The sequence below is a fragment of the Mauremys mutica genome, chromosome 19 (assembly GCF_020497125.1).
Source record: "Mauremys mutica isolate MM-2020 ecotype Southern chromosome 19, ASM2049712v1, whole genome shotgun sequence".
Lineage (NCBI taxonomy): Eukaryota > Metazoa > Chordata > Testudines > Geoemydidae > Mauremys > Mauremys mutica.
In genome coordinates, this window is record NC_059090.1 from 10,195,991 (window position 1) to 10,212,105 (window position 16,115).

Below are 16,115 nucleotides of genomic sequence, written 5' to 3' on the forward strand. Positions count from 1 at the left end.
ACCTGGGAACCTGCACCCAAGTTTCAAAAGAGAGCAGATCTAGCACTCAAAGAATTTCATGTCACCCCCTCCACATACCACTATGCTGAGTGACTCAGAATACAAACACCAGTAGTAGCTAAAAAGCTGAGTTAATGCTAGGGCCATGTTCTAATCCTTGATCTTTGGGCAAGCCACCCTCTGGTATCTGTAGGAAATCTGACATGAATAGAAGGTAGTATGTGTGTTACCAACCATAATTAAAAACTCATTTTGGGACAAGTTATATAGTTCCCAATATCTTTGATTTGGGATCAAGAATTAGGCACTTTTCACTCCTGAGCTGTTCATTTAGAGGCAGTTTAATTCAACCACTTTTCCTATGTATTCTTCCAATTCAGAGCTACAGCAACAGATACACACAAAAAAGAGACAACCCCCCCACCACACACACAACCACCACACACTTACCTGACATTTATATCTGCTTGATGTTCCAGCAAGAAGAGAGCACTCTTGCTATCCTGTCTCTGTATTGCCATATGTAACAGAGTCTGTCCATCTGACATTGTGTCATTGATGGATGCACCAGACCCAAGTAGCTGAGCTGCTATGGTGTGCATGCCTGGAAAGTGACAACTTGTTAATATTTATCCCTACAGAAACTGGGTTACAATAAGGATCCTCTAGAAAGTTTTATCCATGAAGATATTAGTATCAAGACCTTTCCTTTTTTAATATATTGAAAAAATTAACCTGAAACTTTCAAGTTACTTCAAATCGAAGTAACGATTTTTGATATAAAGCAACAGGTAAAAACTCTCAGTCTCTACCTGTAAACCATCACTAGCTAATTTTAACATTAGTACAATTATATTCACAAGTATGTGAGTTGGTTAATTTTTCCACCAGCCACACTGCTAATGCCCCTGTTTAAGGTTGTTTGTCTTAGATGGAAAGTGGATTTAGTATTCATGAAGATTAGAACACTTAGAGCCAGGCATAGCACAGTGGCTTCCAGCATAGCTCTGATGAACTTCTTTAGCTTGACCTTCATCACCATGTCTAAATCTAGGCCTCTCCTGATCAGCGGATGACAACTGCTGAACTGTAATGGATTTATGTTGTGCATAAAAACGTAGCTAGAATGAGACCACTGTTTCCCCCTCCCCGCCCTAACTGAAGACAGGATTTGAATTTGGCTAAAAAACAGGTTAGTGCACCAGCTTTACATCTCACTGACATTTCATCTTTGGCACTCATAGAATCCTAAGTGTCCATCACTATAGTGTTTAGGTGCCTAACCTACTGCACTGCATAGTTCCAGAACTGCACTTAAAAATGCCAAGCTAGAATAAAGATACATGGCCATAATAGATTCCATCACCCTTTTGCTTTTAAGATAATTAAACTGATCCAAAATAGGACACAATATAATATATAAATATCTTAGCTATTACAGGGATCTAAAGTAGCTGTGTACCAAAATGTCTGACTGCAAGGAAAATTAAGCATACTGGCTTGTCTTTCATGAAGTTCAGATCTCACTGACAGACCCAGAAAGCTATCCTACAGTACACTGAGGCCACACAAACTAAGTGATGGCTAGATGCAAGTGTCAGAGGAAGGAGTTATGACTTGTCCAATTCATTTAAGTGGAGAGTAACTTTGGAGAAATAAGGAAGGGAACATATCGCCACCAATAGATTGAGGAAAGGGTAAGTTTTCCTTTTACATGTAGAGCACTATGCCTTCCATGTGCCTGGAAAGGGGGGCGAGGGGGCAGTCTTTCCATCTGCTGGCTCATTACTCTCAGTGTATGAAGCAATCCAAAAAAGACAGATCTATCACAAAGTAGATACAAGGCTTCAAAAAAGTGGCTATAAAAACTTAACCCTAAGTCTTCTCTGAACTTTGCACCATGGAACTACAGTGAATTTCCATTAGTCCCCCTGATTAATTAAGATTTTATTTCCTCTAGTTTAACAAGGTTTCTAAAAAAACCCTGAAGGACACACTACGTCTCTGAAGCCTGGAGTTGGACAGTTACTGTACTATAAGGCCCTTTGTTTCTACTCAGAGAATTCCTGGGTTTTACAAAAGCTATTTTGTTTTGTTTGTTACTGATTTTCACCCAAATTTTGGGCCACTCAAGTAAATGACAATACTTGTTAAAAAAATCCAATAGGTTTATTCCCCTTAATAAATTAGGTTAGCACAAGTGTAAATACAATGCTGTCTGTTAAATAAGGCAATGTAGTGCAAGATATCCATGCATGTGTACACATACTGTTAATGTTCAGTTCAAGAATTAAACCAAAGCACTAAAATGCTTTTACTTTCAGCACTTAGTTCTATTATTTTTCTGTCTTCTTGTCCCAATGTTAACCCTGATATTTAATCAGAAAATGGAAATGTTTTGCACCTTTTTACCCACTTTTAATTAAAAAAAACAAAGGGCCTTGACTATATAGTAGTTCCATAAACAAAACAAAAAAAAAAGGATTGTCAATATGGTTCCCCTCCTGACTTGTGTGTAGGATTCACACTAAGTCTTCCACAACTATTTTCCCCACACAGACTGAGAGTTTATAAACCCTTACCTGTCCATAATGCTAGTCCCAATACGGTCTGGTCTCTGGAATCCTTGAGACTGAAGTCAGGAATGATTTGCAAGTTGTTGGTAGCATGAAGGGCATTAGCTGAAGGACAATACCACAGAATTTTAACCAAAATGTTAAACAAGTGTTCCTGTATTTCTAAGCATCAATGTTAGCTTGAAACTGTGATCTCAAAACCTGTTAGTTATACTTGGATTTCAATTGACCCAAGTGACCATGTCACTTTTTGGAAGCGTTACAAAAATTTTCCTCACGTTAAGTAGCTCTTAGGATGTTTAAGGGAACTTTGTTGGTACTGCTCAACACTAGACATCCTTCACCCATAATGTAACAAAAAAAAACACACCACACACACACACACACACACTAAAATCCTGGAAAGTTATCACCACATCCTGCCTCTCAAGGAAGAGCAGAAATATCCATCCACTGCCCATATGTCTAGATGTCTAATTGCAGCAAATACATAAGTAGTTACAAAGATCCTAGGCTTGAGTCCTGCCATCCACCTGAAAATTTTTTCCTTAGTGACACAAGTTTACAAATTTTCTATTGTCAGTCTGAAAAACCGGGCTAGAAAGAAACTGAAGGAGTTGGTATTTGTGTGGGTGTCTTGCGCCTCCCGCATTCTAAAAGTCCAGCCTCCAAGACTACAGATCTATACTGGCACTGCCTTTACATATCAGGGGAGTATACTAAATTATGGAAGAATGCAGAACTAGAAGATGTTCCAGAGTCTCAGCTTGTGCTAACTAGCAACTGAGAAGTTACTCTTGGAAAACGGTAAAGCTAAATACAAGTCAGCCTACAGGGAGACTGATAATACTCATACGATACATAGCTTGCCATGGTATGAAAGTTGCATAATCACGCCATACAGTAGTAGTGATACAGCTTGAACAAAAGCCTACCTTTTTGCTCCAGTATGACTGATACCACATCAGGATGGTTATATGCTATAGCCATATGAAGGGGAGTTTGCAGATATACATTCTCTGATGCAGGTGGTGAGGATGCATCCTTCTGACTAGGCACTGCTTCTTCAGTCTGGATATTAGGATTGGCTCCTTGTTGCAGAAGCTCTGCCGTAAGGTTTGATAGGCCATGCCGACAAGATGTATGCAATGGTGTTTCTCCCTTTAACAGAAATTAAAAGTTTAGGCGTTCTGAAACCAACAGCTAAAAACAGGAAGCCCTCCCAATTAGAGTGGTGTATAGCAGCTTCCAAGACTGCTTTTGTTTATTGTGTACTAGTGAACACTATGCTCAACTAACCTATTTTTAACTGAACTTCAGCATCTCTAAACATGGACTGATGACAGGCATCATTGGGAGAGAAGTGTTAACACATCACTGCAGGATGCAATGCCATGGGAACAGAGTACAATTGTCTATACACCATAATATGGTCATCACCACTCTAGCATTCCAAATTTTCATCAATGTGGGGGAGGGGGAGACACACACACTTACTTAACTTCTCTTACCCATTTGTTTCTATGGTTCACTTTTGCCCCATGGGTTGCCAGGAAGAGAGCAGCTGCCTCATTTCCTGCTCCAGCTGCTCTCTGCAATAAGCAGTTTCCTAAAAGGTAATAGGAAAGTGCATGCAGAGTTAAAGTACTATCCACTGATTTAAAGTTATAATTTGAAACATCCCTAGTATCCTTCCCCCAAGAGATTTAGAACACGAAAGACCAGTAGCAGAGATGCTGCCTACTGAAGTATAGGCATGTCTGATCAGCCCCTTCAACATTACATTTCTGTTTTCAAGCTGTCACCACAGAATAAGCTACACATTTTGGAAAGGAAGGGAGGACAACTCCAGGACTTGAACAGCATACAATATTCCTGACTTCACAGAAAGTCTCAGGATTTTCCACCCATTCTATAAGCCTCCCCCACCACCTTATGACAGCATCTACATGTCTCATCAGGGAGAGTATACATAAAATTTTGAAAGGAATTCATTTAGCCACTTATGTTTTAAGTTATTTTAGCTTACATGTGCAGCTATGAGTCAGAGTGCTAGACAATATATAGTAGGGTTCAGAGTCACTTTCAGACCAATTCTATCCTATTAAGATAACAAAAATAGGACTAGTGGCAGTTCAGACCTCAGTAGGAAAAACAAAACCACCACCACACAAACCACCCCCCTGCCCATCCACCCACCTTACTTTGAAGCAAGATGCCATAGATAAATTCATGGAGGATAGGTCCATCAATGGCTATTACCCAGGAATGGTGTCCCTAGCCTCTGTTTGCCAGAAACTGGGAATGAGCAACGTGATGAATCACTTGATTACTCATTCTGTTCATTCCCTCTGAGGCACCTGGCAATGGCCACTGTCAGAAGACAGGATACTGGGCTAGATGGACCTTTGGTCTGGCCCAGAAGGGCCATTCTTATGTTATTAAAAATGAGCTTTTATGCCAGTTTCTGCATTTGTGACCTTGTCATGCAAACTTTTTGCCTAAGTATGAATACAAACCTCTGTTTTACCTGTTACTGTGTCAGGTGCATCTGTATTGCTGCCTCGCTGGATTAGTCTTGCTGCAAAGCTATTGTCATCAAAGGAGGTTCCATTTACAACAGGGACATCGTCAAAAGGGTTTATGGACAGGTCAGAAGACACTTTGATATACTGAACTGCAAGCCACAGAGCTGTGCTTCCCTCATGATCCTTCAACTCTAAGTCTAATCTAACAAATAAAAAAGTTAGATTTTTAGATAGCCCCTTATTTGTACCTCTTAAAAAACCCTGCACCAAGAAACACCTTCCAAGAATCTGATAAGCAAGACTCCATTAACAAGTATCACCATTAAATAGTTCTATAAACACAACTGCTAAGGTCTTACTAAGACCACTATTGCTTAGATCTGAAGTTAAACTGCACTAGGGAAGAAAATTCTGAGGCTATAGTGAAGCCTGTCTTATGACCACTCTAAGGTAGTCACTTAAGAGAGGCAGGTTTCTATTGGAGATATAGCACTAAAGACTCAGTTGTAGATTCAATATAGGTGTACGTACACATTTTACCTAGAGCATGCACGAAGGGATTGCTCTCCCTAAGGCATCTTAAGTGCCCTATTCATCTCCCAAGGAGGTTAATGGGATTCACTCCCCATGGAGTTGAACTGGACCTAAGAAGGATTTCAGACTAGCTATTTCAAGAGCCTAATTGCTCATCCATCTTGCAATTCTAGTTCAGAGTAGTACTGCTTTATTTTACCTACCCACAAAGATACTACTGTGCACTTCACTTCCTTGAAAAGTAAGGTAGTGAGGGTGTGGGGGGAAAGCTCTTTTGCCTCATCTATACCAAGCCAGAAGACCAGCTTCCTCAGCAATCCAAGTTTCCATTTGAAACTCTGTATGCAATAGCTAGCACTTACATAGCTCTTTTCATCAGTAGACCTCCGTAATGCTTTCCAAAGAGGAGGTCAGTAACAATATCCATTTTTACAGCTGGGAGAAATGGAGGCACAAAAAAAAGGTGAAGTAACTTGCCCAAAATCACCCAGCAGCAAAGCTAGAAATAGAACCAAGGTGATATAGGTCACACTACCTCATGCAGACTTAGACAATTTCGCATCCACAGAATTTAGTGGCTGAGGAATGCTGAGTGGCTAGGACTATTGTTTAACAAGAAGAACTAGCTTACAGCTATACATTCCTCTCCACTGTATGATGTGGTTTGGAATACCCTATTCAAATTTAAAAAAAAAAAACCTGAGAGACTTACTGTTTGCACTGGAGAAGCTGACTGAATACAAGTTCATTCCTAACAACAATTGATGCATGTAATGGGGTCCTGCAGAGAGAGAGTCAATTACAATTAGGAAGTAGTCGCAAGCTGGTGAAAGACATTTTTCTGACATCAAGATTTCATTTCACATTCCCAGACAAGTTCAGACTCAGGTCAGACTTTGCTCCTCCACCACCTGCCCACTGACTTTCAAAGTCAAAGGCCAAGTACAAATCTGTCTCAGGGGAAAAAAAAGAGGGACACCAGAAGCTTTTTTGGATTGGTGGAGACCTGAGCAGTTTAGCTCTACGTAAATCTTGGGCAGCACCCTAAAGATTTAACTTCTCCTAGTGGTAAATTTGGGTCCTTCAGACTGTTACCTTTAGTCCATTTCCCAGTACTCAGATCTAGCAGTATTGCACATTCCACTGTCTACTACTCTTCGATATGATATTTGTTACTCTACCAAAAACAGTGATACAATGAAAGCTTCAAAATGTTTTTGTATATGGGACTCAAAAGTATGGCTGTGCTTAGAGTACCCAGCAAAAACTGTATCTGTCATCTTAGCTTGCTATCCAGGGGATCCCAACAATTTTTGGGACAACTGTTCGCTGTGTTGTCTCACCTCTTATTTCCATTGCTTTACTATATATTGCTGATCAGTAAAGTGTACAATTGTTCTCCATATATTTCACCAGCCGGTTCCCTCCTTCACCTCATTTCCAAGGCATTGCCTTCAGTTCAGTAATGCCCGACAGAAGAATGCCATTTACTAAAATATCACTGTCTGCAAGTGAGATGAAGGTATTTGCAAGTCTCCCATTGAAATAATCTAGCTTGATTTTTTTGGTTTGAGACATCTTTGTCTATTCCCATGAAGGTACAGAGATTTCTGAATAAGTTGCAGCACGCTGAATAGATAGAAGTGGTTACCAAAGCTAGACACTGCTACCAATATATTCACCTTCCTTTGCAGTCTTGCATGTTTGGATTGGCTCCAGCCTGCAAGAGGGACTCTGCAATCTGTGCCATCTCTGACATCACATCTGGCAAGTGCTTCCTGGGGCTGTACGATGCAACAAGGTGTAGAGGAGTCTCCTGGTCTCCCAGTGTAGCAGCATTCACACGGGCACCATTTTTAATGAGAAAATTGGCAGAAAACTTATCTCCTTTTGGGATGTGCAAAAGGAAGAGATTACACATCTGATTAAGATTCGTTATATGCGCTACATAAGCTATTTTCAGTAGATTGCGATCCACATTAGCTCCATAAGCATCATGAAATGTATTCTTATACAAGTGTTTCTTGATATTAAGTTCCTCCCTGCTAGAAGCCAACAGCTGCAATGTACACCATAAAACTTATGTCAGGCTGACCCCTCCAAAAGATACATTTCCCCCTTATTAACAGGCTTCCTTAGAAAAACTTTAAATAGCAAACACTGGCTAACTAAAAACTCTGTTTGAGCTAGGATGGAAGTACTTGGCCAAAATGTTTTAAAGCATACTGGAGTGATTTCCTTAGTCCCTATGCCAAAACTATAGCTTTTCAGTTAGAGAAAAGGGTGGTTCTCCCCGGTGTCCTGCTATGGGACTAGATCCTTTATGGAGTCAGAGGACAATAGCAACAGATAGGAGCTTGTTTACACAAGTTAAAGTTGGTTATATAAAGTAATAGGAAAGTCTCATTCTAGCTATTCTTAAGCTTTTCAGAGTGTAAGTCTGTATGACAGAGGCTATACCTGTCAAACTTCCCTCTAGTTCAGAAGCTATCAGCCTGGGTGACATCAACAGATGTCAGGGGTCACAACCATCATGTTACTAAACAAGGAGGATCTCAGTATGTGGAACAGCTTAAGCCATTGCTCTAGTTATTTTTTAAAGATATGTACATTACACTGTAAAGTGCCTACAGAAATCAGAGCCCTATCATGGTAGGTACTGTACATCAACATTTAAGACACATGTCCTGCCCCTCAAAGGCTCTAAAAACTACCCAGACAAAAGTAGTATTATCCCCATTTTACAGCAAGATTAAGTAACTTTCTACAAATCAGACTATTTGTGGGAGACCTGGGAATTGACCCATAAATGCTAGGTCCCAGTCCAGTGCCTTAAAGTCATCCTTCCTTCCCCTGCCATGCCTGGTTAAGTACAAGAATTAAACTTCCATAAGTTACTTGTCTTTGGAAGTGCAACCTTTGAGACTGCAGAGGAAAAAATTAAAAGGCCTCCCAGTTCACAGGTAACAGTTTTGATATGGCAGTGAATCATACATTCATTATCAGCATGCAGCTTTGTATGCTCTCTCTATAGTTAGAGTCCCCATTAAAAGTGTAATTTTTCAGGAATCTGAAGAACTTCCCTCAGTCAGGAGGGATTAGGCTGATCCTGGAAGTACTGTAAAGCCAGATAATTGGTTTGACTCTACAGTCTGCTCCCCCAGAATACAACTGAGATGTCAAACAGGGTGCTATAGTAATACACATAAAACAGTAACTACTTGATGGCATCTTCAAGTACCAGGATGTAGCTACTGGCAAAGTAACTGACAAGAAAATACAACTTAAGCCTTTAAACATGAATACTAAAATTAAGAAGTTTGACAGTGGTGAAGCCCTTGAGGGTTACCCTTCTGCAAGGTTTCCATGGTTTTATTAAATGCAACCTTCACGCATGTAGAGCCAGTTCCTAGAAGGGGTAGTCTTGGCAGTGGGAGTCAAGGGTAATCAGCTCCCTTGCAAATCATGCTTAGTATTTCCTAGAATCATGCTCCCCCCCCCCCCCGTACTCTACTGGTGTAGTTAGTGTGACTACCTGCAATTAACCTAAGGCTAATGAAGGAAGTTTCCTTGGCATTTTGAGCTCCTAAACTACTTCAGATGTAAATAAGCTGTTTGTATGAATACTGAGAAACGTCCCTGTGAGAAGCATTAATTTATTGTTCACCAAGTGTGCATGCAAGCAGCAACAGCAGCAGCATTCTACTGCAGCCAGTCAGAACAAAGAAATAATGCCTACAAGAAAAGGCTAAATAACATACAGTGAGGCCACTAGGGTTTATACCAGAGACTCATGCAGCTCTATCTGGTCAGGGAAAGATGTAAGCCAAGAAGGTGTTTCTCAGTTCTTAAGCCTCCTGAGCATTACTGCCATGGCAACCATTTCCTATTGGGTTCTGTGAATCCTCATATGTATCTGCTTTCCTTCTTCTCGTGTGTTGATAGCAGCTCAAGAGTTTCCAAGTACAGTCACTGACTTAAGTACCAATAATGTTTTATTGCCCACTGGAACTTGGTAGGTAGATGTCTGTGTAGGTGACTGACTTTTCTCCATTGACTATCTTTTATGACAGGGTCCTCCTCCAACCAGCTGATAGGGAGGACTACTGTCTGCAGGAAGGGTGAGAAACTACTTTCCCTATTAACTCACTCACTACTGTAGAAATAGCTACTATACACCTTGCAATCCTGAAGGAAAGAGGCAAGAGAAATTCTCTTCTCACCCTCTTCTACGTATCTGTATGAGCTACTGAGGTTTTAGCAAGTCTAAACGACTTACTAGGCACTGAGTGTCACTCCTCCGTTAAATGGAACTAGGATTCAAACATCCATGTTCTGAATCCCCCCCCCCCCACACACAAAAAACGTATTCACCTTGGACTAGGACAACACTGAAATAGTTCATACGAGAGAAACTAGCAGTTTCATTTCAGTTGCCAACTCAGCAAGCTAGCATTTACCTCTAAAAAGAATCCTTTTCACAAAGCTTAACGCTGTCATTTCTATTCATGTTAACATATTTAGATCAACCTAAACCTGGGGCTTCAGTCTCCTTTTGCCAAGGAATTTTTGAAACTAACATTGAGTCATTGGCAGAAGATATTAAGAGATGCATAAACCAGTCTCAATTAGGATATACTTACTACTTGAAAAAGTTGCAAAAGCAAGTTATTCTATACTGTAATGGTAACTTTTGTATTCAATATCCTTACCTCTTTGGATGGCTTTGTGTAACAGACTCCAGCCTCTCTTGTCCACCATATCCACATCAGCTTTGTAATTGACCAGTGTTGTTGCAATACTTTCCAATCTTCGGGAGAGGGCTAAATCTAAAGCAAGGTCTCCATTGTGATCCAGTTCATTGAGCTTCCCTGGCAGCTACCCCAAAGAGAGACCACAATTTAGTGGGCTGACATTAAATCTATGCAAGGGAGCACTCAACCAATACGCAACTTAAAGTTGCATATTGGTTAACTATGACCTACTATCAAAGGAAAGTTTCAATGCTAGTACTATAGCTAATTAAATCTCTTTAGAGACTTGTCTTACATACACAGAGTAAACAAAGGGACTATATCTTGAGACCGAATTCAAGTACATCCGAGAGCAAGTTCTCTAATTGGAAAGCTGATCCTGAAGTTTGTTTTGAAACAATGAATTAGTTGGGAAATTTGGTCTTTAATGTTTATGAGAAGGCAGAATCTGTCCATCAGGGATTCTCTACTGGTCAGAGAGTTGTGTAAGCAGAGCTACGGAAATAGATTTTCAACAGCTCTCAAGTCATACATTTATATTGAATCTGAATCAGATAAGGAAACATGTTTTTTTAACTTTAAAAAAGAGAGACTTAGTATGTTATTTCTTCAGACGTAGTTGTTTCAAAGAAAGTTGTTTCAAAGAAAATATACAATAGAAAGCAACTGAGCAAGCAGTTAACTAAAAAAAAAGGTGACCACCACCACCACCGTCCTAATTGCAAGAAAAATACAAGTTATATTACTGTGCAAAAGATATTAAAGGTACTGGATTTATACTGGTTTTGTCCATGGATGTAATTTCAATTACTGTAGCTGAAATGGTTGAATCATCATACCAGAAAAGCCATACTCCATCATCCTCATTCCTATTAATACATTTTTATCCAACACTTTGCAAACATTAACTAGTGAATTCAGTACCTTTTGAGATAGCACATAATGTTTAGCTACCTTTCTAAACAAAGTCTCAATGTTCCTTTTCTTTAACTTCTATGATTTCCTTCACAGTATGTCACTCTCCAGCCCTGCATTTGTCAGCCTATTGAGTAAGTCAAATTGACAGTCAAAGTGCCCAAGCATCAAAGTAAAGAAAAATGTGTCTAGTTCACTCAATCAGCTACAGTAAAGCTCACCATACCTGTGAATCCATTTCAATAAGATACAGGAAAACAACATCTTCTCTCTCCACTTTAATAGCTTTATGCAAAGGATATTCAGTCTTGGATTTGAACATTTTATACAATAGCTGAGCACTCATACTGCTGAAGTCTTCTTTCCGCAAGTCATCCTGTGAGTAACAAGAAGAAATCAAAGTGAAATTGGCTTGTTTCCATATCAATACTTGTACTTGTTCATATTAAGTGGAGTTTTGGTTGTTTGCCCTTCAGCGAAGTAATGTTGCAGTATGGAACACTTAAGTTAACGGATTCAAAGGCTCCATTTGGCTCTGCTTTGGAGATGTGCAAGACATGTACAAAGGGCCCACAGGAACTGTCCTAGCAGACTTCTTCCATCCAGTGGTAAATTTCAACTATTAGCTCTAATGGAAGTTGCTTAAATTTCCATATTTACGAAAGGCACCCCAAAAAATGCATTTTTACATCCTCCTCAGGAGAGATAAAGGGCACTTCATAAAAAAGGACATATAAAGGTATTACAGATTGAACTAATAAGAGTTTCACTAGTGTTAGAGACTTTCCTCCAAGAAGTTTGTCTGCTTAAAACAGCCTTTGCACACCTATCTAGTATAGCACAATTCGATACTTAACACTTCCCCAACAACTCCCACAATTGTAGAAGCAATGAGTGTTTTAAAGATACAGAAAAGGAGTGATATTTATTATTTGGAAAAAGCGTATACCCCAAAATCTAAATACTGGAATACCAGAAGGGTCTTTCTAGTAACTGGGACTATTCTAAAGACACAAGTCCATTTGGACAATGAAGAATGATTGTTTTCATGGAGAGGTTTGGATCTTGTCCTCAGGATTTATTAGCAAGTCTATTTACTTGAAAGCAGAGGTGAACAGTTCACTTTTAGAAAGTAATAGTGAGCTGCCCAGTGTGTTCTAGGATGAATGAAGTGCCACCCTGAAGTTCAGATGACAGTAAGTATCAAGAGTTCCTCTTTATTGTTTCTAGCCCATAAATGCTGCCAACAGCTGCACTGCATGGTGAAACACAAAAGCCTTCAGCATCTCAGGTAGTGAAGATGATCCTCTGCCAAAAATACAATCACCATTGATGGTATTTTTGGACAGAAGATAAAATCCAGATAAATCTGATTTCTAGAATTACAGTAACCTTCAGTGCAAGTCTTATAAATCCATAACATAGGAGCCTGCTGTTAGCAAAAAAAGACTTCCAGTTATGAACAATCCTTTATCACTTGCTTAGACAAATTTTCATAACCTGCTCTTGGAGAGAAAAAAAGTTTGTATATCAAAAATGCAAGATTTCCTATTACTCTTGTGTTGGAAAAGAAATTGGAAGCTAAGTATGTAGCTTTTTATGGCTTCGCTACTACTTCTGATGGCAAATTTTAAGAGGGGAAATCTGTGTGTAAAAGCAAGAATCCCAAATTGTCCACATCCAGCGATGGACAATCTTCAGACTGCTCAAAATTAGCAATACTGATAGCTGTCTGAACTAGTGGGACCCATTAAACTTGGCTGAAAACTGAAATGGCTTTCCAGCAAGATTCAGTAGCTAACTTCTTGCCATAAATCAGTTTCAGTGTTTTGGTACTTTTGATCCCAGAAGGAAACAGACACAGGAAGATGAAAAATTGAAAGACTGGTTTGGGTTGCTTTCTACAAATGGACACGCTTTCAGGGAAGAGTTTGGGTTGAAAAACAAAGGCACGAAGAACGTCCCATCTCCTCTCTTCCCCACAAGGTATGCCTGTTCCAGGAAGGCACTGGATGTGAGGGAACAGGCACTCTCTTCTGGGACAGAAAAGCAAGTCTTAAAACAGTGTGGGTTTAGATCCATTAACACACGGTACTAACATTTAATGTGATTCTGAAGTTTGAAAGTGCTACATATCAATACAATCCAACACTAAAATATAAAAGTTTAAATCTTTTCAAAGTTTCAGCCTGCAGGCTACTCTTTCCCATGCCCCTTCTATTACAGTACTTACCCAGTGACTAGCTATTATTTCAGCACAGTAGTTCAATAAAGTGCTAGCATTTAGCTCCTCCGCAGTCTGATAGAAACGAATGCAGTTCCTGACATTTACTAGTGACATGACTCCTTTTTCACACCTGCCAAAATGAAGGGGAGTTTGGATCAGTTATCAGGAAAGAAAGGTCAGATTCTCATTTCCAATAAAAGCTGGTCATTCAGCTACAGGAACATCTGAATGCTAACAGTGGTGAAGCAATGTCATGTTCACCAGTACTATACAAGTGCTTATTATTATACAACTGCCTTCTTAGAAAAGCTTCACCAGAAATGGCTTTATAAAACTGACCAACCTAAAGACTCCTGTAAGAGTGTATTTCACACCACTCTGGAGAGAGCAGCATGTTATAGAATATCAGGGTTGGAAGGGACCTCAGGAGGTCATCTAGTCCAACCCCCTGCTCAAACCAGGACCAATCCCCAGACAGTTTTGCCCCAGATCCCTAAGTGGCCCCCTGAAGGGGGGAACTCCCAACCCTAGGTTTAGCAGGCCAATGCTCAAACCACTGAGCTATTCTTCCCAAGTAAGGGAAGACACCTTAATCTTTCCACTCAAGTAAGCTGAAATACATTTGCTACTTTAAGGACAATAGTTGCAACACTCTCACATCACCAAGTTTTTGTGGGCTAAAACCCTCAAATAAATTTGTTAGTCTCAGGTGCCACAAGTACTCCTCATTCTTTTTGTCGATACAGACTAACACAGCTACTACTCTGAAACCTATCACCAAGTCTGACACCCAGTGGAGCTGGTCCAGCTTTCATCCTTAAGAATGAACACTGTTAAAGGTACTCTAAAATGCAGATATTTGTGTGGAAGACAGGAAAGTGGAGACTTTCACCCTTGGGGAGCAGTCATTCCTGTCACATTCTTTGGGTGTATGAACATTCATTTTTGCAAAGCCTACAAACTTACAAAATAGCATGTTGTACAAGTCAAAGAGACTGAAAGTAGCTTTCATATGGTCACGGGATATAGTTATTTTGGACACACCACTAATGGCTATCAGCATACTTGTATAATTATACCATTGCCTCCCATCAATTACTGGAAGCTTAACTAGCAAAATGAAGAAGTATGGTAGAAGACACCAGAAAGTACCTGCATTTCTGCTAAGGCTGTAGTAAGATACTGAATAATGGTCGTTAGTATACTGGATTTTTTTTTATTACTATGAAAAAGAAAACCCAACTACAATAAAGGATTACAAGCCAAAATTAGACATTTTGTTAGGCCTAATGAAGAAAAAAAGTGCCAAGATGAGGTTAAGTGCTAGACTTAAGGCACCCCTCAGTAACAGGGCCAAAGGCAATGGAAGATTACTAGGTACAAACAGCAGTTTGTGAACTGACAGGATATATGACTTGGGAGTTAGATGAGGGAAGTTCGTTCCTGCGGACCGAGACTGATCTGTTTTCCAGGAAAGTGTTCACACTATGCTAAGAGCCCTACTTAATGCTGCCAACACCTGCTGGCAGGTTAAAAAAAAAAAAAAGGAAGAAATTGAGAGGCCATTTGAGCAATAACTGACAGAAACCCAGAATAAAAGGATGCTTTATTTACTGACCTTTAGAGTCATTTCATCTCTCCCAACTTTGGAAGAGTGGGTGAGGAACATTAATCCCTGTGGTCATTTTGCCCTGCCTCCCACTTATTCTCCATCCTCCAAGCATGTCTTTAGCAATATTCTTTTTAGTTTTAAAAATCTGAAGCTGTTTATAATTAAGAGGATGGCCAAAACTTGGCATTTAAAATAGCCAATATGTTCAAGATGTATTGCTACTATGGATAAGGTTACATTTTAGCCAGTCACTAACAGTTTGGGGGGAAAAAAAAGCTGAAGAGTGAAGCTTATTTCTAGCAACTCAAAAGCCATTTCTTGTCAATACTATAACAAATTCTTTGTTGTAGGAAAAATAATTTCAGGAAAGGAAACTAACTCAAAGGTACCACTCACTTGGGTTTTCTAATCATGTCACATTGGGGTATTTGCTTATGGGTAATTGGTGAGTTAAGGGGATATACAGGATTAAAGAGTGAACTACATAAGAGAATGGCTTGTGTAACAGTGCAAGGACAAAGCTTGATTTTTCTGCTTATGATGAGCTGAAATTCTTGTTCTAGAATTAAAAATCAAATATAAGTTTTAAAATAGTAACATCTTCCATCTTAAACTCAAACCCATGAGTTAACAGCTATTTACATTAGCACAAATAGCAGATTTCCAAGAGCCTGGCTAATTAGAGCCCAGCCACAACATACTAGAAGCTTGAATATATTCACTGCAACTTGCCTTTCCCTGAGGAGTTGTAGTTGAAACCGATTAGCTAATTTCATCAGTTCTGTCAAGAATACATCATCTTCTCTTAGTTCTAGCTCATCTGTGTAGATCCAACGCAGCATTGCCATGGTCACCTCAGGTTCTGCATCTGGTGAAAAAAGTGACAAGGTGAAAAATCCAGCTACTTCAGTCTCAAATATTTGCAGTTCAATTGAAATAGCTGTAATTTTAACCAACCAAATCAAGCGT

At 39.6% G+C, this 16,115-nt stretch overlaps 1 protein-coding gene across 1 annotated transcript in view; it reads right to left on the bottom strand.

The window, feature by feature from the left end:
* The window catches only part of ANKFY1 (ankyrin repeat and FYVE domain containing 1), a 53,603-nt gene that overhangs the window by 19,596 nt on the left and 17,892 nt on the right, over positions 1–16,115 (bottom strand). Inside the window, exons 4-14 of the mRNA XM_044993961.1 lie at positions 15,879–16,014; positions 13,541–13,664; positions 11,534–11,683; positions 10,351–10,516; positions 7,321–7,525; positions 6,351–6,419; positions 5,107–5,306; positions 4,088–4,185; positions 3,512–3,737; positions 2,583–2,681; positions 451–604 (exon numbers count right to left, since the gene is read on the bottom strand). Of these exons, the coding sequence (XP_044849896.1) occupies positions 451–604; positions 2,583–2,681; positions 3,512–3,737; positions 4,088–4,185; positions 5,107–5,306; positions 6,351–6,419; positions 7,321–7,525; positions 10,351–10,516; positions 11,534–11,683; positions 13,541–13,664; positions 15,879–16,014 (1,627 nt within the window). The remainder of the gene's footprint in view (positions 1–450; positions 605–2,582; positions 2,682–3,511; positions 3,738–4,087; positions 4,186–5,106; positions 5,307–6,350; positions 6,420–7,320; positions 7,526–10,350; positions 10,517–11,533; positions 11,684–13,540; positions 13,665–15,878; positions 16,015–16,115) is intronic.